Source organism: Oncorhynchus masou, chromosome 24 (genome assembly GCF_036934945.1).
Source record: "Oncorhynchus masou masou isolate Uvic2021 chromosome 24, UVic_Omas_1.1, whole genome shotgun sequence".
Classification (NCBI taxonomy): Eukaryota; Metazoa; Chordata; class Actinopteri; order Salmoniformes; family Salmonidae; genus Oncorhynchus; species Oncorhynchus masou.
The window spans coordinates 57,568,976-57,587,329 of NC_088235.1; the positions used below are offsets into that span (position 1 = coordinate 57,568,976).

General features: G+C 42.9%; 2 protein-coding genes across 4 annotated transcripts in view; one reads left to right on the plus strand and one right to left on the minus strand.

Annotated features, from left to right (window-relative positions):
* The window catches only part of LOC135512371 (Golgi-specific brefeldin A-resistance guanine nucleotide exchange factor 1-like), a 128,684-nt gene extending 118,710 nt beyond the window's left edge, over positions 1-9,974 (plus strand). For both annotated transcript variants that reach the window (XM_064934354.1, XM_064934355.1), the window contains exons 31-40: positions 67-224; positions 421-667; positions 1,468-1,670; positions 3,581-3,731; positions 4,126-4,256; positions 5,471-5,572; positions 5,858-5,971; positions 6,219-6,402; positions 6,945-7,118; positions 7,242-9,974. In XM_064934354.1, coding sequence (XP_064790426.1) covers positions 67-224; positions 421-667; positions 1,468-1,670; positions 3,581-3,731; positions 4,126-4,256; positions 5,471-5,572; positions 5,858-5,971; positions 6,219-6,402; positions 6,945-7,118; positions 7,242-7,516 — 1,739 coding nt within the window. In that variant the 3' untranslated portion in view covers positions 7,517-9,974. The remainder of the gene's footprint in view (positions 1-66; positions 225-420; positions 668-1,467; positions 1,671-3,580; positions 3,732-4,125; positions 4,257-5,470; positions 5,573-5,857; positions 5,972-6,218; positions 6,403-6,944; positions 7,119-7,241) is intronic.
* Positions 9,975-10,034: 60 nt separating this feature from the next.
* Positions 10,035-17,496, minus strand: LOC135512372 (core histone macro-H2A.2-like). 2 transcript variants are annotated; one of them, XM_064934357.1, is made up of 9 exons: positions 17,350-17,496; positions 15,724-15,915; positions 15,146-15,252; positions 14,155-14,349; positions 13,924-14,031; positions 12,643-12,742; positions 12,448-12,537; positions 12,024-12,198; positions 10,035-10,634 (listed from the first exon to the last, which is right to left on the minus strand). In XM_064934357.1, exons 2-9 carry the CDS (start codon positions 15,893-15,895, stop codon positions 10,469-10,471), a joined length of 1,113 nt encoding a protein of 370 aa, XP_064790429.1. In that variant the 5' UTR covers positions 15,896-15,915; positions 17,350-17,496; the 3' UTR covers positions 10,035-10,468. The 2 variants fall into 2 exon arrangements, with proteins under 2 accessions (XP_064790429.1, XP_064790428.1); XM_064934356.1 differs by having other exon boundaries at positions 13,924-14,034; positions 17,350-17,495.
* Between the last annotated feature and the right edge of the window lie 858 nt (positions 17,497-18,354).

Here is an 18,354-nt window from a genome sequence, read left to right on the forward strand (position 1 = left end):
TTAAGTGGTGCGTTTTTATGTCTGGTAAACTGTGATTTTCATTTCCCGTTTCCACCTTTGTTCCAGGTGCCCAGTCGGACAGTGAGCTGTCGTTCCACCACCTCAGTGAGGTGAGTCTGGACCGGGGGTACACCTCAGACTCTGAGGTCTACACAGAGCATGGAAAGTCCAGGATGCCCCGCTCTGTCACTGACGTGGACGTGACTAGCAGCGGATGGCTGGTGGTATGAGCCCCCACCCACACACACTTCCACGTCACATGCACACGCTTTTCTTTTAAGTGCTCAGACGATCAATTCCAGAGATCTTCATAGCATTGAGTTATAGTGAAACTTGTGTGTTATTTTGTCATCAATGTCAGTCAATACTCTCAATGCCTCAACATACGGCACATCTCACACAGTGTGTTTATATTTGCAGGTTGGGAAAGACGACCTGGACATCAGCAAGGTAGCGGCTTCTGGGTCCAAGACCCTGCTAAACCCTCTAGTGAACCAGTACAGCCTGTCCCTGGGTCAAGACATGGGTTTCCACGACACCAAGTCTCTCATCAAGTGTGTGGAGTCCCTCTCCTTCATAGTACGAGACGCTGCACATGTCACCCCCGAGAACTTTGAGCTGTGTGTCAAGGCCATCCGGGTGTTTGTGGAGGCCAGCCTAAACGGAGGTATGGCTTTCTGTTGACTGACATATATACTTGTTTGAGGTTCATTTTCTTTTGTCTTTTTCCAAAGTGTTTTTAGTTTTTTTCATAACAACTAGAAATCTTCCAACAATGAATTCAGCATTGTATTTGCCTTTCTTTCCATCAATGCTGTTTTCCAAGCTAACACATGCCATCAAACTATGCTTGAGTAATTTAAGCTTTGACAGTTTGCCATTTTTGGTGGTGAGTCTCAAAACCCTTTGGAAGGGGATCCAACGGCATGCCTATAGAGTGACTAACCTGCTTCCTCCACACCAACCTTCTAATTGAGGACTGTGTCACTTGACTTCCCTTCTCCCCAGCAACAGCAGTCTGTTAGTGATCTAGATTGATTTGATTTGATCTAGAAAAGACTAAAGTCAAGCTGGGATTACAGTGGAAGGTGGTGCTAGTGCACTCTGCAGGCATGCACCACTGATAGCCTTTTCATTTCTCCCAGCGCTCCAGGCCCTTAGATACCTGCTGTCAACACGGCTTTACACACTTAATAATAAAGTTTGGTGATCAAGGACCTCAGTTAAGCGCAGCGCTTATCTATATGGGAAGCTAATGGAAACCGCACAGCCCTGAAACCTGCTATTACTCAAAGTTGATATAGCCTTTTGTTGCCTGGTTTATAACATAAAAGGAATGCCTTTTTCCCAATCGCTAAGTCATACCCGTCAAAATATGACATCTATAGAAATATAAATTAAGATAATTATTCCGGATATATCTGTAACAATGGCTAAAACTGTCTCTCCATCTCCACTGACCTACAGGCTACAGGACCTATGAAAAGAAGAAGAACCACAAGTACGACTCCCAGAAGTCCCGTGTGAGGAGGAAGCCCCGGGACAAGGAGGGTGCGTCCCGCCGGGCCAAGGCCTCCAGCCAGAGGCCTTCCCGTTCCCATAGCGATGACGAGGAAGACGAGGGGGTCCCTGCCAGCTACCACACGGTGTCATTACAGGTTAGTCAGGACGTAAGTACCGCAGCCCTCTTTCCCTTCTACCTTGGTCTCTGTGCTGCTCAGGGGCTCTGTTCAGTTGGATGAAAATGTTCAGAACTATATGACAGACAATCATGTCTGCTCTACACAATATAATTATCTCTCTGAATGTTCTGTAACGTTGTGCCCTCCTAAATAAGCCCCAGGTTTGTTCTCAGCTGTGGGGTGGAGGTGGGGTTGCGGGGAAAGGTGGGAATTTTGGGATATTTCAGCTGTCTTTTCTCTCTCTGCATACTCAATTGAGACTGAGGCTGAGTGGCAGACTATAGTTGTAATGGCAATTAAGCGATGTTGTGGCGGTGTTTAATCCTATTCTGTGACGATACCACTATCGCAATATTTTCCCCTTGGCAAAAATTCAAACACAAAGCAGACCAAGCTCTTTGGTCTGAAAACCTGCTGTATGTAAAATATTGTAAATGTGACTCTGGATGGCAACATAATGATGTTTGTTTTCCAAAATTAAATCCGCTTTGCGTTTTGTTTCCTTGCCACGGCACTAACGAGTATCGCGATACTGGTATCATCCCGGCCCTATATGAGTGAGTCAAAGTTACGTGATCTGTCAGCAATAATTGCCATCTCTTTTCAGAACTCATTTGGCACGAATCAAGTATTCATGCTCAGACGACTGACACTAATATTAACCTCTTGCCTTGGCAATTTTACAAATGCACTGTCTTGAAAGGGCTGAAATGTGAAATATCAATACTCGTTGATGAAGCTATTCATTTGCTTGAAAAGGTCCATTAGTATTATTATTATTAGATATTTAGGTATGTATAAGGTTGCAAAGAGATGGAATATTACCACTAACGTTAGGGATTTTGGAAACGTTACAGGCTTTTAGGGGATCTTCATAGCATGTAAAAGATGTTGAATACCGTCGCTGTTTAACATGAGTGAAAAAAAGTCAATAGTTGAAAGAGTGGCAGAGTTAATTTCTTATTATGACATAATTTTTTATCCCTCATTAATTATGGCGTTGTCTCCTGAACCATGAGGTGAAACTCAAGGGACCAATGGACACGGATATAAAGAAATATGAATACATTTAACAATAAATTGCTCAAGTTTCCATTAGATTTGTTTTGTCCCCCAAAAATGTATTTGGTAAATTACCAGAAGTTTTGCAACCCTAGGTCTGTGTAACATGAAATAATGTAGACATGGAAAACACTATTGCATGGAAATATTTACCTTCCAATGCTATGGTCTTGTCCTCTTCTTCCTCATCAGTCTATCAAAATTACATACATATCAATACTCTTTTATCACACACCCAAATATATTGCCTGGATTACAATAAAGTAATGAAAGTGGCATACTTAGTCAGTTGTACAACTGAATGCATTCAACTGTCTTCCGTATTTGAATCAGAGAGGTGCGGGGGGCTGCCTTAATCGACATCCACGTCTTCGGCGCCTGGGGAACAGTGGGTTAACTGCCTTGCTCAGGGGCAGAACAAATTTTTACTGTGTCAGCTCAGGGATTAGATCCAGCAACCTTTCGATTACTGGCCCAACGCACTAACCACTTAAGATGGTTAGCTTACCTACTTAAGCTGCATTTAGACAGGCAGCACAATTCTGATCTTTTTTTCCCACTAATTGGTCTTTTGAACCAATCACATCAGATCTTTTCACATTATATCGTTTTCAGAGCTGATCTGATTGGTCAAAGACCAATTGGTGGGGGAAAATATCATAATTGGGCTGCCTGTCTAAACACAGCCATAGAAATGTAAATATACTGTAGTATGTGTCTTGGATCCAGCAAGACAAAACAGACATTAAGTCATACATTCATGTTTTAGAATCAAGCTGTGATTAGATTAGCAATGACCACATTGACATGGAGTTCCGTGTTTCCCCCTGGTTCAGCTGTTAGATCTGATGCACACGCTGCATACGAGGGCCTCCAGCATCTACAGCTCCTGGGCAGAGGAGCAGCGCCGCCTGGAGCCAGTAGGGAAGAAGATTGAGGCCGACTCCCAGACACTGTGGACCAGCTGCTGGTGCCCACTGCTCCAAGGTCAGACTTTATCTCCATTGCTATCATTAGAACCTATTTAAATAAAGGCACCTCTAAACTGTGTTTAATAAACACAATTTATCAGCGTTTCTTAGACATTGGAGGAATGTTTTCAGTGTCAATGTGTGTTATTGTGTGACGCCAAATGCACATTTCCTGTTTTCATGGACAAGGTTTTCATATGTTTATAATTTTTTGCTGATACTGGAACTGATAACTAATATTTGGAGAGTTATCTAAATATAAGCTTGAAGGTAAAAAAAATAACTCCCGAGGTCCCCTTAAGTCATTGGTTACCCCTTAGAGAAGGGACTTAGTGAACTCAGTGATCTTGTTCTCGTTCCACTATAGCCAGTCTAAGCTCAAGTATCCATACATTGTATGAACCCTATAGGGATAGCCTGGCTGTGCTGCGACGCCAGGAGGCTGGTGCGAATGCAGGCCCTGACCTACCTCCAGAGGGCACTGTTGGTCCATGACCTGCAGACACTAGATGCTGTGGAGTGGGAGTCCTGCTTTAACAAGGTGAGAGGAGGATGCTGAATATCATTTTCCACATTCTAGGAGGACCACTGGAAATTGGTGTGCGTATGGGGAATAGAGGGTCACAAGAATGGCTGCTGAATGGTTCCTCTGAAAATAGACGATTCATTAGAAGAGTAGGCACTTGGGGCCAAATCCTAGCTTCTATAGCAAATAAGTATTATGGGAACTACAGTGCCTTCAGAAAGTATTCAAACTCCTTGACTTTTACCCCCAAAAATTGTTACAACCTTATTCTAGAATTTATTAAATATTTTTTTCCCCCTCAGCAATATACACACAATGCCTCATTAAAGACAAAGCGAAAACCGGTTGTTAGACATTTTTGCAAATGTATATAAATAAAAATAAATAAAGGATTCTCTGGTCTGATGAAATCAAGATTGAGCTCTTTGGCCCGAATTCCAAGCGTCACGTCTGGAGGAAACCTGGCACCATTCCTACGGTGAAGCATGGTGATGGCAGCATCGTGCTTTAGGGATGTTATTCAGCGGCAGGTACTTGGAGACTAGTCAAGATCGAGGGAAAGATGAACGGAGCAAAGTACAGATCCTTGATGAAAACCTGCTCAGGACCTTAGACTGGGGAGAAGGTTCAAATTCCAACAGGACAACAACCCTAAGCACACAGCTAAGACAACGCAGGAGTGGCTTCGGGACAAGTTTCTGAATGTCCTTGAGTGGCCCAGCCAGAACCCGGACTTGAACCCAATCAAACATCTCTGGAGAGACCTGAAAATAGCTGTGCAGCAACACTTCCCATCCAACCTGACAGAGCTTGAGAGGATCTGCAGAGAAGAATGGGAGAAACTCCCCAAATAAATGTGTGCCAAGCTAGTAGCATCATACCCACGAAGACTTGAGGCTGTAATCGCTGCCAAAGGTGCTTCAACAAAGTACTGGGTAAAGGGTCTGAATACTTAAGTAAATGTCATATTTCAGTTTTGTATCTTTAATACATTTGCAAAAATTTCTACAACCTGTTTTTGCTTTGTCATTATGGGGTATTGTGTGTAGATTGATGAGGGGGGGAGAAAACAATTTAATAAATTTTAGAAAATGGCTGTAACATAACAAAATGTGGAAAAGTAAAGTGGTCTGAATACATTCTGAATGCACTGTAGGGGGTCTGTCTGTCTAATCTGAGCGTTGTCAGTGTTAACTGTGTTTTAAGTACTGTGTACTGTGTGGTCCCAGGTGCTGTTCCCCCTGCTGACCAAGCTTCTGGACAATATTAGCCCTGCAGACGTGTGTGGCATGGAGGAGACCAGGATGAGGGCTTGCACCCTGCTGTCAAAGGTCAGTTCAGTCAACACACAACAGGCATCCATTTCAAAGTGTGAAATCTGATATTTTGTCAGACTGTGTTCAGACCACAGGTTTAGACTCTCCTACAACTGTCTGTTGCCTTTGGGGGGTTATTTTTTGTTGTTGTTGAGAAATTACCATAATTTGCTAAATCTTTCCACTGTCTAGCACTTCTCATCTGCCTGAACAGCGATAGTATAATATGCTGTGTGCCTGTCTACCCATGCCATCTCTGCATATCTCACTGTTGCTCTCCATTGCTCTGCTCTCCACTAGGTGTTCCTGCAGCACCTCTCTCCCTTGTTGTCTCTGTCCACCTTCGCTGCCCTGTGGCTCACCATCCTGGACTTCATGGACAAGTACATGCACGCTGGCTCCAGTGACCTGCTGGTAAGCATGCCTGCTGTCACACAGCAGCACATGTCAATTTCAACTCTTATTAGTGCAGGTGCTTCTAATCTGAGTGGTCAAACTCAAAGGAGGGCACACAAAAAGAAAGAAAAATAAATACTGGTCTTTAAGTAATAGTTCATGTTTATCCCTGTACAGCTCTTTTCAAGCACTTCTCCCCCCCCTCCCCTCCCATCTATGAGTGCGATTGCATGGCTAATTGGCTGGTTGTTATCACCCCCCCCAGCTCGAGGCCATCCCAGAGTCTCTGAAGAACATGCTGCTGGTGATGGACACAGCAGGAATCTTCCACAGCGCTGACTCTCGTACGGGATACTCTGACCTGTGGGAGATCACTTGGGAACGCATTGACTGCTTCCTGCCTAACCTCCGGGAGGAGCTCTTCAAACAGACAGTCATACCACAACCAGGTACTGGAACGCACACCTACTTCTATTAAGGCCCTGTTTTCTCAGATATGTACTCTGCTTTTAGTGTTAACAAGGTAGGTTATCTGGATCTGTATTGGCAGTACAGCATTTACTGCGATGCGGCCTCTGCAGTAGTCAGGGCCTTCATACTTCTTGCGCTTCGCGGAGCATAGCTGTTGTGAAGGAAGTTGTCAAGGAAGTGAGTTGTTTATACAGGACATACCGCCCCCACCTACCGTCAACCAATCATGTCAATGGGGAGCTATATGGAAACCTTACAAAATGTGGGATGCACATGGCGATGCGGTACGGAGATTGATTTGGCCTCTACAGGCCTACGGAGGCTCCGTGTTTGCATCACACCCTCCGTACGGAGCCTCTGGACCGCATTTTCTCTGGACCGCAAAATCCATAAATCGGATTTTCGAATACACAGCCTACATGTTTTTCATGATTTATACTTAGTCTTGTTTCAGTGTTCTGCTATATACATCAAGCTAGATCTCTGAAATGTAATGGCTGTATGTGCTCTGTGTCCATAGATCCTGCTCCTAGTCCCCCAGTGGAGCTTGTCCAGCCGGCTGCCCCCTGCCCCCCAGCCTCGCCACCCCCAGCTCAGGCCCTATCTCCTGTGCCAGTGCCAGCTTCCCCCACAGAGCCAAAGACCTCCAACAGACCTGTGTTGCCCCAAGATCACCCACCACCTAGTACCAACGGTAACCATGTTAGCGTGGCCAGTCAAAGATGAAATCTGGCTAACGCCAACGATCAATTTTTGTCAATGTCAGTTTCACAGCCAACAATCAGTGAATTAATCAATGTCCTCTCTCCTCTTCCAGGAACAGACAGATCATCTCCAGTGCCTCCATCGACTCCCCCCATGCCCACCCCAGTGAAGATGTCCCCCCAGATCTCTAGCCCACTGATCCAGTCCCCCACGAGTCAGTCCCCCCTCATCCTGCAGCCCCTGGCCTCCCATCTGCAGGTGGGGGGCGTGCCCCCTATGTCCCTCCCCATTATCCTCAACCCTGCCCTCATTGAGGCCAGTTGCCCTGTCCCGCTGCTCCCCGCCCCCCACCCCACTGAACATAGTGACACCCCGCAGGTCAAATAGAGCCACCATAGCCCTATGCCTACTCTCACGGGGGGCACTCCATCCCCCACCTGTCCCCTAAACATCATAGCTTTCTCCTTAGGCTCTGCCCCCCTTCACACAGGGGGACAAACCGTCTGTGACACAGAGACCCTTTTACATCCATGGTCACCTCTCAGACGACACTAAACAACAGACACACCTAGCTTTGAAGTCTTATCTAACATCCTGGGGCCTGCTGTCCCTCAATATTCACTTATTCGTCAGACATTTTTTGGAACTCCATCAGGGTCTCAACTTTACTTTTGAGAGTTAGATTAGTAGAATACACAAGGTGCAAGTTTGAAAATTGGTTGTGCATTAGCAGTTTTTCTCTTGTTTTGTCAGTCGCTAACAGTCACTCCAATTAGCCATGTCGTCTAATAATTTTTTGATTGGTAAATTAGTTTAGCCAGTTATCTAAACTTGTAGTAATCATGGCCAAATACTGACAGGGCACTTGCCCGGGGCCCTGACTTCTAGGGGGCCCCCCATTTTTTTTTTTTTATTTTTTTTTTTAGTCACTCTCATTCAGATATTAACATGGAAAAATGTGTAGAATTGCAGGAAATTGGCTTTAAAACAGCAAAGTCAGTAGAATTGCATGAAATGTGTTATAAAATTGCAAAATGTCTATTCCCCATGGCAAAATGTATAGAACTGCAGTAAACTTGCTTTAAAACTGCTAACATTTTTCTCTATGCCCCATGGCAAATGTGTTCCAGGAAATTACTTTAAAAGATATTTCTCTCCACCTTCAAGAGGGGGGGCACAAAAAAAATGGCCGGTTTGGTGGGGGGCCTCCCCAACCAAATCTTGCTTAAGGCCCCCAAAAGGCTAAAGTTTTTCCTGAGTATGCCTGTGCTTAACATTAATCTAGAGGTTCTGCCAGGGACAAAATCATAGTGAATAACTTATTTGGGTTTTAGTTACTGCATGTTGTTTACTGAATAGGATGTGAACAGATTCATTTACTCCAGTCAGTGTTCAGGTCGCTGTCTTAAAACAAAAACAGACCTGTATCATAACTATTTTATTGGCGGGTCGAAATGTAAGTGTACAGTAATATAAAGCATACATAGTTTCCATATTTCCAGTATAAAATCGTGTCAGAGGTTAGAAATTAGCCTACAAGTTTTCACAATCTTGTTTGCAAATTTTTATTACAATGGCCCTAAAACGACACTTTACGTACTTTAAATGCTGTTATACCCAAGAGGGACAAAGGTGTGCATGGTTTGGCTTGGAAAGATGGATTTGAGATGCTGCCATTGCTAACAAGGGCAGCACCTAGAACATTCCGAATGTGACAACTGGTCTGGCCTGGGTGTGTGTGTGGTTGGTTCGCTGTGTTCTGTGATGGTGGAACTCTGTACGTGTCATCTTTTGTTGAACAGGTTAGGAGAGTTTAATAGTAAGGTCTTAATGAGATTATTTAATGGAGTATATATTGCCTTTTGTCATTTGTATCCGGGTGTGTTTGTCACGTTTGTGTAATAAATGTTTTGTCACATACACCGGATAGGTGAAGTGAAATGTGTTATTTTACAGAGTCCACCATAGTAGTACGGTGCCCCTGGAGCAAATTAGGGTTAAGTGCCTTGCTCGAGGGCATATTGACATATTTCTCCCCTTGTCAGCTCGGGTATTCGAACCAGCAACCCTTCGGTTACTGGTCCAACACGATGCGTACAGCAATTGTGGCCACTTAAGGCTTGAGCAGATTGAGCATAGACCACAATCAGTAAATCTGGGACAAGCAGATCTTAAATTCAGTTTTCATTTTCAAGAGATGAGATGATTGGCCCAGATCATCTGCGCAAGTTTCATGCGGGACTATGATTACCCCACTAGACTCAGTGAAAGTATATTTGCATTTCACCGTCTGTACAGTAAGCTATGGATTGCAGAGGAGTTGGAACATTGGCATGTTGAAGTTAGAGCCTTGATCATCTTATCAAATAATACTCGTACCAGACTTCTCACTGTATGTGATGACGGAAGAACAAACAATGGTTTTCAAAAGCCTCAACCACGTCATGTTTTTTTTGTTTTGAAAACCCAACCTTGTGATCGGAGTAAACTTCAGTGCAGCTTATTTCTTGGCTGTTACCCCTCTGTCTATAGTATTTATTCAGCTATGAATGAGGTGTTGGGGAATTAATACTCTCGTCGAAGCACAGTTGGGAGCAACTACTTCCATGTCAGGTTACATTACTCTCTGAATCCTCTGCCTTATGTCAGAAATCGCATTAGTCTGTGCACAATGAAGTGGAAGCCCCTCTGTCAGGGGTGTCGTTATGTTAATTTGTTGTACTGCATTGTTAGGTATACCAGGAGCTAATTCTTGAGTGAACAAGAAATTACATGAATATAATGTATATATGAAGAAATGGTCATGTACTTTTTACAATGTAATAAATATAATGTAATGAAACTGGATTGTTGTCTTATTCATGGGTATTAGTAAATGATGCATTAATCAAATCACAGCTGGATCTGTGGTGTAAAACATCTGGATTTTTATTTCAAAGCAGAATGTGAAACACTTTTTTTTTCTTAGTAAACTAACTGTATCAGAAACTACAGAGTGATTCTGGCAGAAAAACAACTGTTAAAATTGTCTTTGTACATGGAATGTAAAAACAATATCAGTAAATAAGGGATACGAATGACAAGCCATGGGGATTATTAATTTAATCTAGTCTAAAAATAATGCAATCCCGTAAAAGGAAGACGGTAACATAAATGCATACAGTACTTCACCCACACAAAAAAATGTTTTAACACCTTCCGAGGGCTACCCGATGTCGTCAAAAACACCTACTTACAGCATCTTCCATCACACTATACCAGCTGCAAAAACAAAGATCCATCTGAAATACAATTGCAACCGTTAAAAAACCCCAAATCGAGCATCTCTTTAGCTCATCTTCACTTGGCATCCAGCTTGGCCATTTCCTGAAGGTATATTCCGATGCTCTCGCTGTCAAACAGTACAAAGTAAATGTTTTTCAGGGAAGAGGTCGTTGCGGAGACAAAATGGTTGGAGATTGCCTTGAGGATCAGCTGGGCGGCTGTTTGCTTTGGGAATCCATTCCTAGAACCAGGAAAGATGCACAGATGTGAGCTCAATTTCAATTAGTCTTTCTGCGATTCCTACCTCCTTGCTGCTTCCTGAACCTTATTTGAGTATAAGGTTCAAGGTCCCTCCCTGGACCTTTTTCTCAAATGTGTTTTAAGAAGGAATCGAGGAAAGAAATTGAGAGCCCTAGTTCAGACCGCCGAGGCCCCTTTTTCTATTACTGGAAACCAAAGTTATGAATTGTACCTTTTAAAATAACATTTATTGTTACTCAGCAGGTTACCATCCAACCATGTGTGAGTCAAGTGCCTGTCTGATAAACTCACTACAGGCCTGATGGAAACGGTCAAATTGTCGACAAAACAAATACGCTACACAAAGATATTTTTTGGGGCTGTGATACGATTATGCAACAGTTTATTGTGCAATTGTTGTTAGAATAACCATGTCGAGGTAAATTTTCAGTCACGGGGTATGTTGTGTGGTCCTCCCACTACAACTTGAAAAAGCATGCAGATTAGGCTACAGATTAAATCAATTATGATAAACTTCACAGGTTGGTGAAAGTGCATGATAAGCTTAATGCTAGTTTTCAATAGATAAAGGGTTCTTATTTTATGCTGGTGGACATGATTGGTGCTTGCCTGCCAATCGACAAATAAATACAATCTCTCTTATCCATAATTTCATCATGTAGGCCCTACCCTCTGCACTGTATCGGCGAGCTGTTGGCAAGAGCGCACGCCGAGACCAGAGTGGGCAGACTTTGTGCCCAAACCATCGACCTATTTAAAAACAAATAGAATTTCATTTCTTTTATTCAGTAAATAAAAAAGTTAAGTGTGTTTTGTGTTCACCAGAAGCCAGTTTGATAGAAAAACACTGCTGCTGGTAATACAGATGTTAGATCTTAATTTTGATAGGCTATATGTAGCGTACAGCTGCATTTAAGATACACTTGTGTGTCATAGTGGAGACCAACATCTAGCTTGTTACTAAGCTATATAAAACGACAGTTGTTGATGTATATGGCTGCATTTGTAAACATTTTGAATGTTGGAGTACTGGGAAATGTACTCTGTCTGGTGCTTTAGCGTTTGAGCAAGCAAGAGATCTGCGGGTTTTCAGTGAATGTATGTAAATCACGAGGCGCATTTTGAATTTTGACAGTGATCAAATCAAGATATGGCAATCTGTATGGGCATATTATTTTGTGTGAATGAGAATATTCACTTGAATATCGTTCGACAAATTGATGGAAACCTAGCTACTGGTATAGATTTAAACATCATACTGGCTGTATTTATGTATTTTGAATGTCATATCTAACAACAATGGACTAACGAAACAAATACCAAAAGGTCGTTTTTGGGTGGAATTGTCCTTTAAAGCTGTAAGTCTCACCGGCCAGCAGGAAGTGAGGGGAAGGCCACGGACTTGAGTTTCTTCTCTTCTGCAGCAGAGAGACAGGCCTTGACTGTCTTCTCCAGCTGGTCCTCACACTTGTCCGAGCCCCACTGAGGGATGTTACAGTGGATGACAAAACGAGCTGGCATCCCACTGGCCTGGCTCACCGCAACTACAGGACGAAGACGCACACACACACACACTGACGCTTCACTCTTCACGTGTAGGTTTAAATGTAGCATTGACAGTGTACTTATAAGGATGGTTTTGAAGTGAGGTGAGACGATACGTTTCAATCAAGTGGATTATGCTGTATTTCGATAAGCACATTCAGTAATTGCATCCTTTTATAACCAAACAAAAGCAAAAACCCTTTCATCCAGCAGATTTGATATTAGTTTGGGTGTCCGTGTCTCCATACCTGATGCTACCTCCAGAGGTCCCTGTGCTTTCCTCAGTTCTTTCACTGCCTCCAAGAAGTCCCGCCCACCTGCCTTCTCCAGGGCATTGCCTGCAGACCACAGCACACAACAGGTAAGAATGAGTCAAAAGTATAATGGGCTGTGAAGCTTTCACAATTCTAAGATGAAAAGACGAGCAGGTCTGGCATCCTCACCCACTCCCTCTTTGAGGTCCATCTCAGCATTTGTGGGGTTGATGATTCCCTCCACCTTGATCGTTCCAATCTTGCCAATTTCACTCTCTGTTAGTGAAAGCTGTTTAAGGGGATATAGAGTTGAAGTTATGACAAAGTTACTAAGAAACTTAATAGATACGTGTCATGACCAAGGTGTATTTGGACACCCTGCTGGTCAAACATCGCATTCCAAAATCATGGGCATTAATATGGAGTTGGTCCCCCTTTGCTGCTATAACAGCCTCAACTCTTCTGGGAAGGCTTTCCACTAGATATTTCTGCTAGATATTGGAACAGGGACTTGCTTCCATTGAGCCACGAGTGTTAATGAGGTCGGGCCGTGACGTTGGGAGATTAGGCCTGGCTCGCAGTCGACGTTCCAATTCATACCAAAGGTGTTCGATGGGGTTGAGGTCAAGGCTCTGTGCAGGCCACTGAAATTCTTCCACACCAATCTCGACAAACCATTTCTGTATGGGCCTTGCTATTCTGTATCGTTAAGATTTCCCTTCACTGGAACTAAAGGGGCCTAGCCCAAACCGTAAAAAGCAGCCCCAGGACATTATTCCACCTGCGCCAAACTTCACAGTTAGCACTATGCATTCAGGCAGGAAGCGTTCTCCCGGCATCCGCCATACCCAAATTCGTCCGCCGGACTGCCAGATGGTGAAGTGTGATTGATTCATCACTCCAAAGAACACGTTTCCACTGCTCCGGAGTCCAATGGCGGCAAGCTTGACATTGTGATTTTAGGTTTGTGCGAAGCTGTTCAGCCATGGAAACCCATTTTATGAAGCTCCCGACGAACATTTATTGTGCTGACGTTGCTTCCAGAGGCAGTTTGGAACTCTGTAGTGAGCATTGCAACCGAGGACAGACGATTTGGCCTAACACTTCGTGGCTGAGCCATTGTTGCTCCTAGACGTTTCCACTTCACAATAACAGCACTTAAGAGTTGAACGGGGCAGCTCCAGCAGGGCAGACATTTGATGAACAGACTTGTTGGAAAGGTAGCCTCCTATGACAGTGCCACGTTGAAAGTCACTGAGCTCTTCAGTACGGGCCATTCTACTGCCAATGTTTGTCTATGGAGATTGCATGGCTGTGTGCTCGATTTGAATATACCTGTCAGCAATGGATGTGGCTGAAATATCAGAATCCACTCATTTAATGGGGTGTTCACATACATTATATACACAAGTATCTTTACAATAGGTGTCACAGAATGACAGTTTTTTCATAACTGACATGACATGATACCTTTTGTCCAAGGAACAGGCTTTTCGCTGAGAGGATAGTGAATCCATCGCCTGGTCCATCTTCCACTGTCGAGTTGGCTACGACAGCTTCTTTGTCGTTTTCTGTGCTCTTCTTATCACGGAATCAATGAAAAACAGAACACATTCATGCTTCTTATAACACTATAACAAACACATTGACAAATATTGAGCTGTTTGCCATCATTCACGAAGCCCATTCATGTGTACTGACCCTTGGCTTGCGGCCTGGTTTGCCTTTGCCTTTTTTGGTGGTGGGTTTCTTGATGCTCTTGACGCGTTCCGCCCTCTTCTCTGGCACGGTCACCTGAGTGTCCACTTTCACTCGGCTGCCCCTCTTCTTGGACAATAGTTCCGGGTGGATACGAGGCAGGACCCCTCCGTTTGATATGGTCACCCCTCGGAGAAGCTGAGAGGCCAAAGAACGGGTGAATTAGTTTACTTTTCAATAGGTATTCAGTCTATCATTGGTCAATTTCTTTGCTCTGAGAAATACTTTACTAGTCAAGTGGTAAAAAAATCCTGCCGAAATGATAAAGAACATTGTCTATTAAGTGGAATTAGTTTAAGTCCAAACCTAAACCCCAATTGAGATTTTGTGGCAGGACTTGAAACAAGCAGTTCATGCTTGAAAACCCACAAATGTCACTGAGTTAAAGCAGCTCTGCATGGCTGAGTGACCCAAAACTCCTCCACAGTGACGTGAGACTGATCAACAACGACAGGCAGCATTTGGTTGCAGTCATTGCTGCTAAAGGTGGCACAACCAGTTACTGATTGTTGGATGTTTATTAAATTAATTAAAGTATACATTTTTACAGTTATTTGTAAACTAAGGTTCCCTTGATCTAATAATATTAGGTTTTTGTTGAAGACCTGATAACAGTATCAAAAATAGAGAAAATCAAAAAGGGGCAAAAACTTTTTCACAGCACTGTATGTCTTGTCAGGATATCGGGCCTCAATAAAAAAAAATCCACTTGGGGTTAACCACGAAGCGGTGGCAGTTCATGCCCGATGCCATATGGCGTCATCTGTACCTTCCTGAACCCTTAAGACAAAGGGACAACCTTCATCATAGTTTCATGGATCCCTATTGGGAAATATACTGCAATATAATAGTGTAACGATGATGCAATGAAGTGGAGCGACAAACACTAACATTTTCTAAATGTTGGCCTATTTTAATGGGAATAATACTGTACCTGGTTGAGCTCCTCGTCGTTGGCTACAGCCAGTTTAATGTGCCGAGGAGTTATTCTGCCTTTTTTGTTGTCCCTTGCTGCATTTCCTGCCAACTCCAAAATCTCAGCTAAACAAATAAATGAATGTCATTAGAAAATCTTCAGACACAACTTATAAAGTATCAGTTATATACTGAACAAAAATACAGTGCATTCAGAAAGTATTCAGACCCCTTGACTTTTTCCACATTTTGTTACGTTACAGCCTTATTCTAATGTATTCAATTGTTGTTTTCTCATCAAGTGTGTAATGGTCATGCTGTTGAATCAGCTTCTTGATATGCCACACCTGTCAGGTGGTTGAATGATCTTGGCTAAAGGAGAAATGCTCACTAACAGGGATGTAAACAAATTTGTGCACAAAATTTGAGATAAATAAGCTTTTTGTGCATATGGGATATTTCTGGGATCTTTTATTTCAGCTCATGAAATCAACACTTTACATGTTGCATTTATATTTTTATTCAGTATATATTTTAGATACACAACTGAATTGAAGAGAGAAAGTGTGTGTATTTTCACTCAGGTGAGACAACAACCTGCCAGGTACTCTATGACGGCTGCCATGTAGACGGGTGCCCCCATGCCGATGCGGTACTTGTGGGTCCCTGTGCGTAGATACCTCATCATCCTCCCCACAGGAAAGATGACCCCTGCTCTGGCAGAGCGGGACAGTTTGGTGCTCTTCTTCTTCCCTCCTCGGGCTGACATCTTGCCTCAGCTACGTCTACCTGGGAGGACAACAGTCCATTTACCATGGTTAGTTTTAAGGATGGAGATTGAAACTATGTTAAATGGGTCACTTGTACTGTACAGGCAACAATCAACCAATTGAAATACACTACAGCAATGTGCAAAACAGTTTTTATAATTACCACCTGTTTTGTTTGCCCAAAGGAATTTTATAAAGACTCAATTTACGCCTCCAAAAGCTTGCAATGTGCCACGTTGAAGCTTCCATACATTGACTAGATGCTGGTGTGTACATGTAGCATAACCAAATCTGAGTGTGAAAAGTTGGAACTTGTCAGCAGGCTATTTGACCACTCATTATTTAAACTGATAACACATGCATTAACAAATCTGTGCAGAGCTGTAAACTTGAGAAACAAAGATTGAGATTCCAGGTTGAGAAGGAGCCATTCAGGAGCATCATATCGTCCTCATGTAGGCCTACAGTTTGCAAAGCTGATAAGATCAGAGACTAAAACTAGCAAAGCACACTAACAGATATAATTGGAAGACAATTCCAAAATACGATGGAATAAGACGCCGACAATATTTAAGAATTAAATTGCGCGCCATATGGGATTATTTGATTAACGCATTAGTATTTTTATTTATTATTTGTAAATACTTAATATTTGTATAGTATTTAGTCTGCTTTTCTAGGTAAAGATAGTAAGGGGAGCCAACGTACTTTCCCAAAGGTAACTATGTAAACAAACTCAATAATACCGTACAGAAAACGGCCGCGGTGGCCTACAGACTCCAGTTTTGGAAATGGCATTTGCAATCTGAGACCCGACATATATTCTTTCGAATGCATTGATTTGTGCATCTTGAATGCGTTTTGGATTCTGGATTGCTCACATACACATGAAAAATAAAAGAACAAAAGATCATGCCATCTAGTATAATAGCTTACAATAGGCTACTCGACGAACAGTAATTTAATTAATGTTTTTTTTTTGTCAAATATGACGTCTTAAACGTAACTACAGATCCTAAACGACATAGCAATATTACATTTACAAAAATTCATGAATATGACAAATGTTTATACATATGCGCGCCATTATGCAGGAATAGAAAATAACCCCTTGATACGTTTTTCTTCTGACCGTCTCCTCCTATCGCAACAGGATTATGCACACCTAACTAACTATCTATCTAATCAATGGCCTTGCTTTAAGTTGGTTGCCTATCCACGAGACATCCGCGGCTGTTGTTCTTAAATAGAAATGTCTGGGACATCGGGCCATAACCTTTCTTGTAATTATGTTCCTCCCATGCTACAGCGCAACCCCCATTTTGTTTTCAATCCATTGGATGTGTAATCTCATCAGACATGGTCGGAAAGGAACGTTCTTTCGGAGACGCAGCTCGCCACAAAACGCAATAAACCGGATATGCGCGAGAGTGATTTTATCCAAGTTTGATACCTGTTTGTCCTCCTTTACACGAATCGATGCAGGCCTGATCTTCTCTTTCACAAGTCTCAGAAGAATGGCTGTATTCGCTGTCCTTATGCGGATCCTGTTAATAAAACTACAACCACCGTACGTACATAGGCTACATAGGGGGCTGGCTTACTACTACTGATGCTGCAAAGGGGAAAAATTCAGTCCGGGGAAAATAGAATGAAAACGCCCCCTTAACATGGCTTGAAGGGGAGAAGAATGTTGTTTGAAAGTAACGCAAATGCTTGAATATATACGACTGAATTTGGCCCTGTATGCCTGTAGAGCAGTTTGGAAAACGTGTAAATTATACATTCTGGATACATATACACAGTTTATTAGGTACACCAATCTAGTACCTGGCCTCCAGAACAGACTGAATTCTTCAGACTGTGTATTCTGCAAGGTGTTGTGTTCAAACGTTGTTCAATTGGTATCAAGGGACCTAATGAGAGCCAGGGAAACATTCCCCATATCATTACACCACCAGCAGCTTGTACCGTTGACACCAGCAGGATGGGGCCATGGAGTAATGCTGCTTACGCCAAATCCTGATTCTGCCATTGGCATTAAGCAACAGGAACCGGGATTCCTTCCAGCCAGGTGATGTTTTTACACTCCTCAATTGTCCTGTATTGGTGATCACGTGCCCATGGAACCCGGTGTGGTCGTCTGCTGCAATAGCCCATCTGTGACAAGGACCGACATGCGTTCCCAAGATGCCGTTCTGCACATCACTATTTTACTGCGCCATTATTTGCCTGTTTGTGTCCTGAATGTTATTTTTCACGATTCTTGCAATTCTTTTTTTTCTCCATTCTCTGTAAACCATAGACATTGGCGTGGGTGTATTAAAAATAAAAATAAACATAAATGCCTCATTTGCATAAGTATTCAGACCCTTTGCTATGAGTCTCAAAATTGAGCTCAGGTGTATCATGTTTCCATTGATTATCCTTGGTGTTTCTACAACTTGATTTTCGTCCA

Bases quoted from the DNA above. Each gene is read 5' to 3' on its own strand.
- LOC135512372 (XM_064934356.1), bottom strand. From the start codon at position 15,895: ATGTCAGCCCGAGGAGGGAAGAAGAAGAGCACCAAACTGTCCCGCTCT. The intron at 14,350-15,145 runs GTACAGTATTAT...TTGGCCTCTCAG, and splicing joins ACGACGAGGAGCTCAACCAG to CTTCTCCGAGGGGTGACCAT. The intron at 14,035-14,154 runs GTCAGTACACAT...TTCCGTGATAAG, and splicing joins AACCAGGCCGCAAGCCAAGG to AAGAGCACAGAAAACGACAA.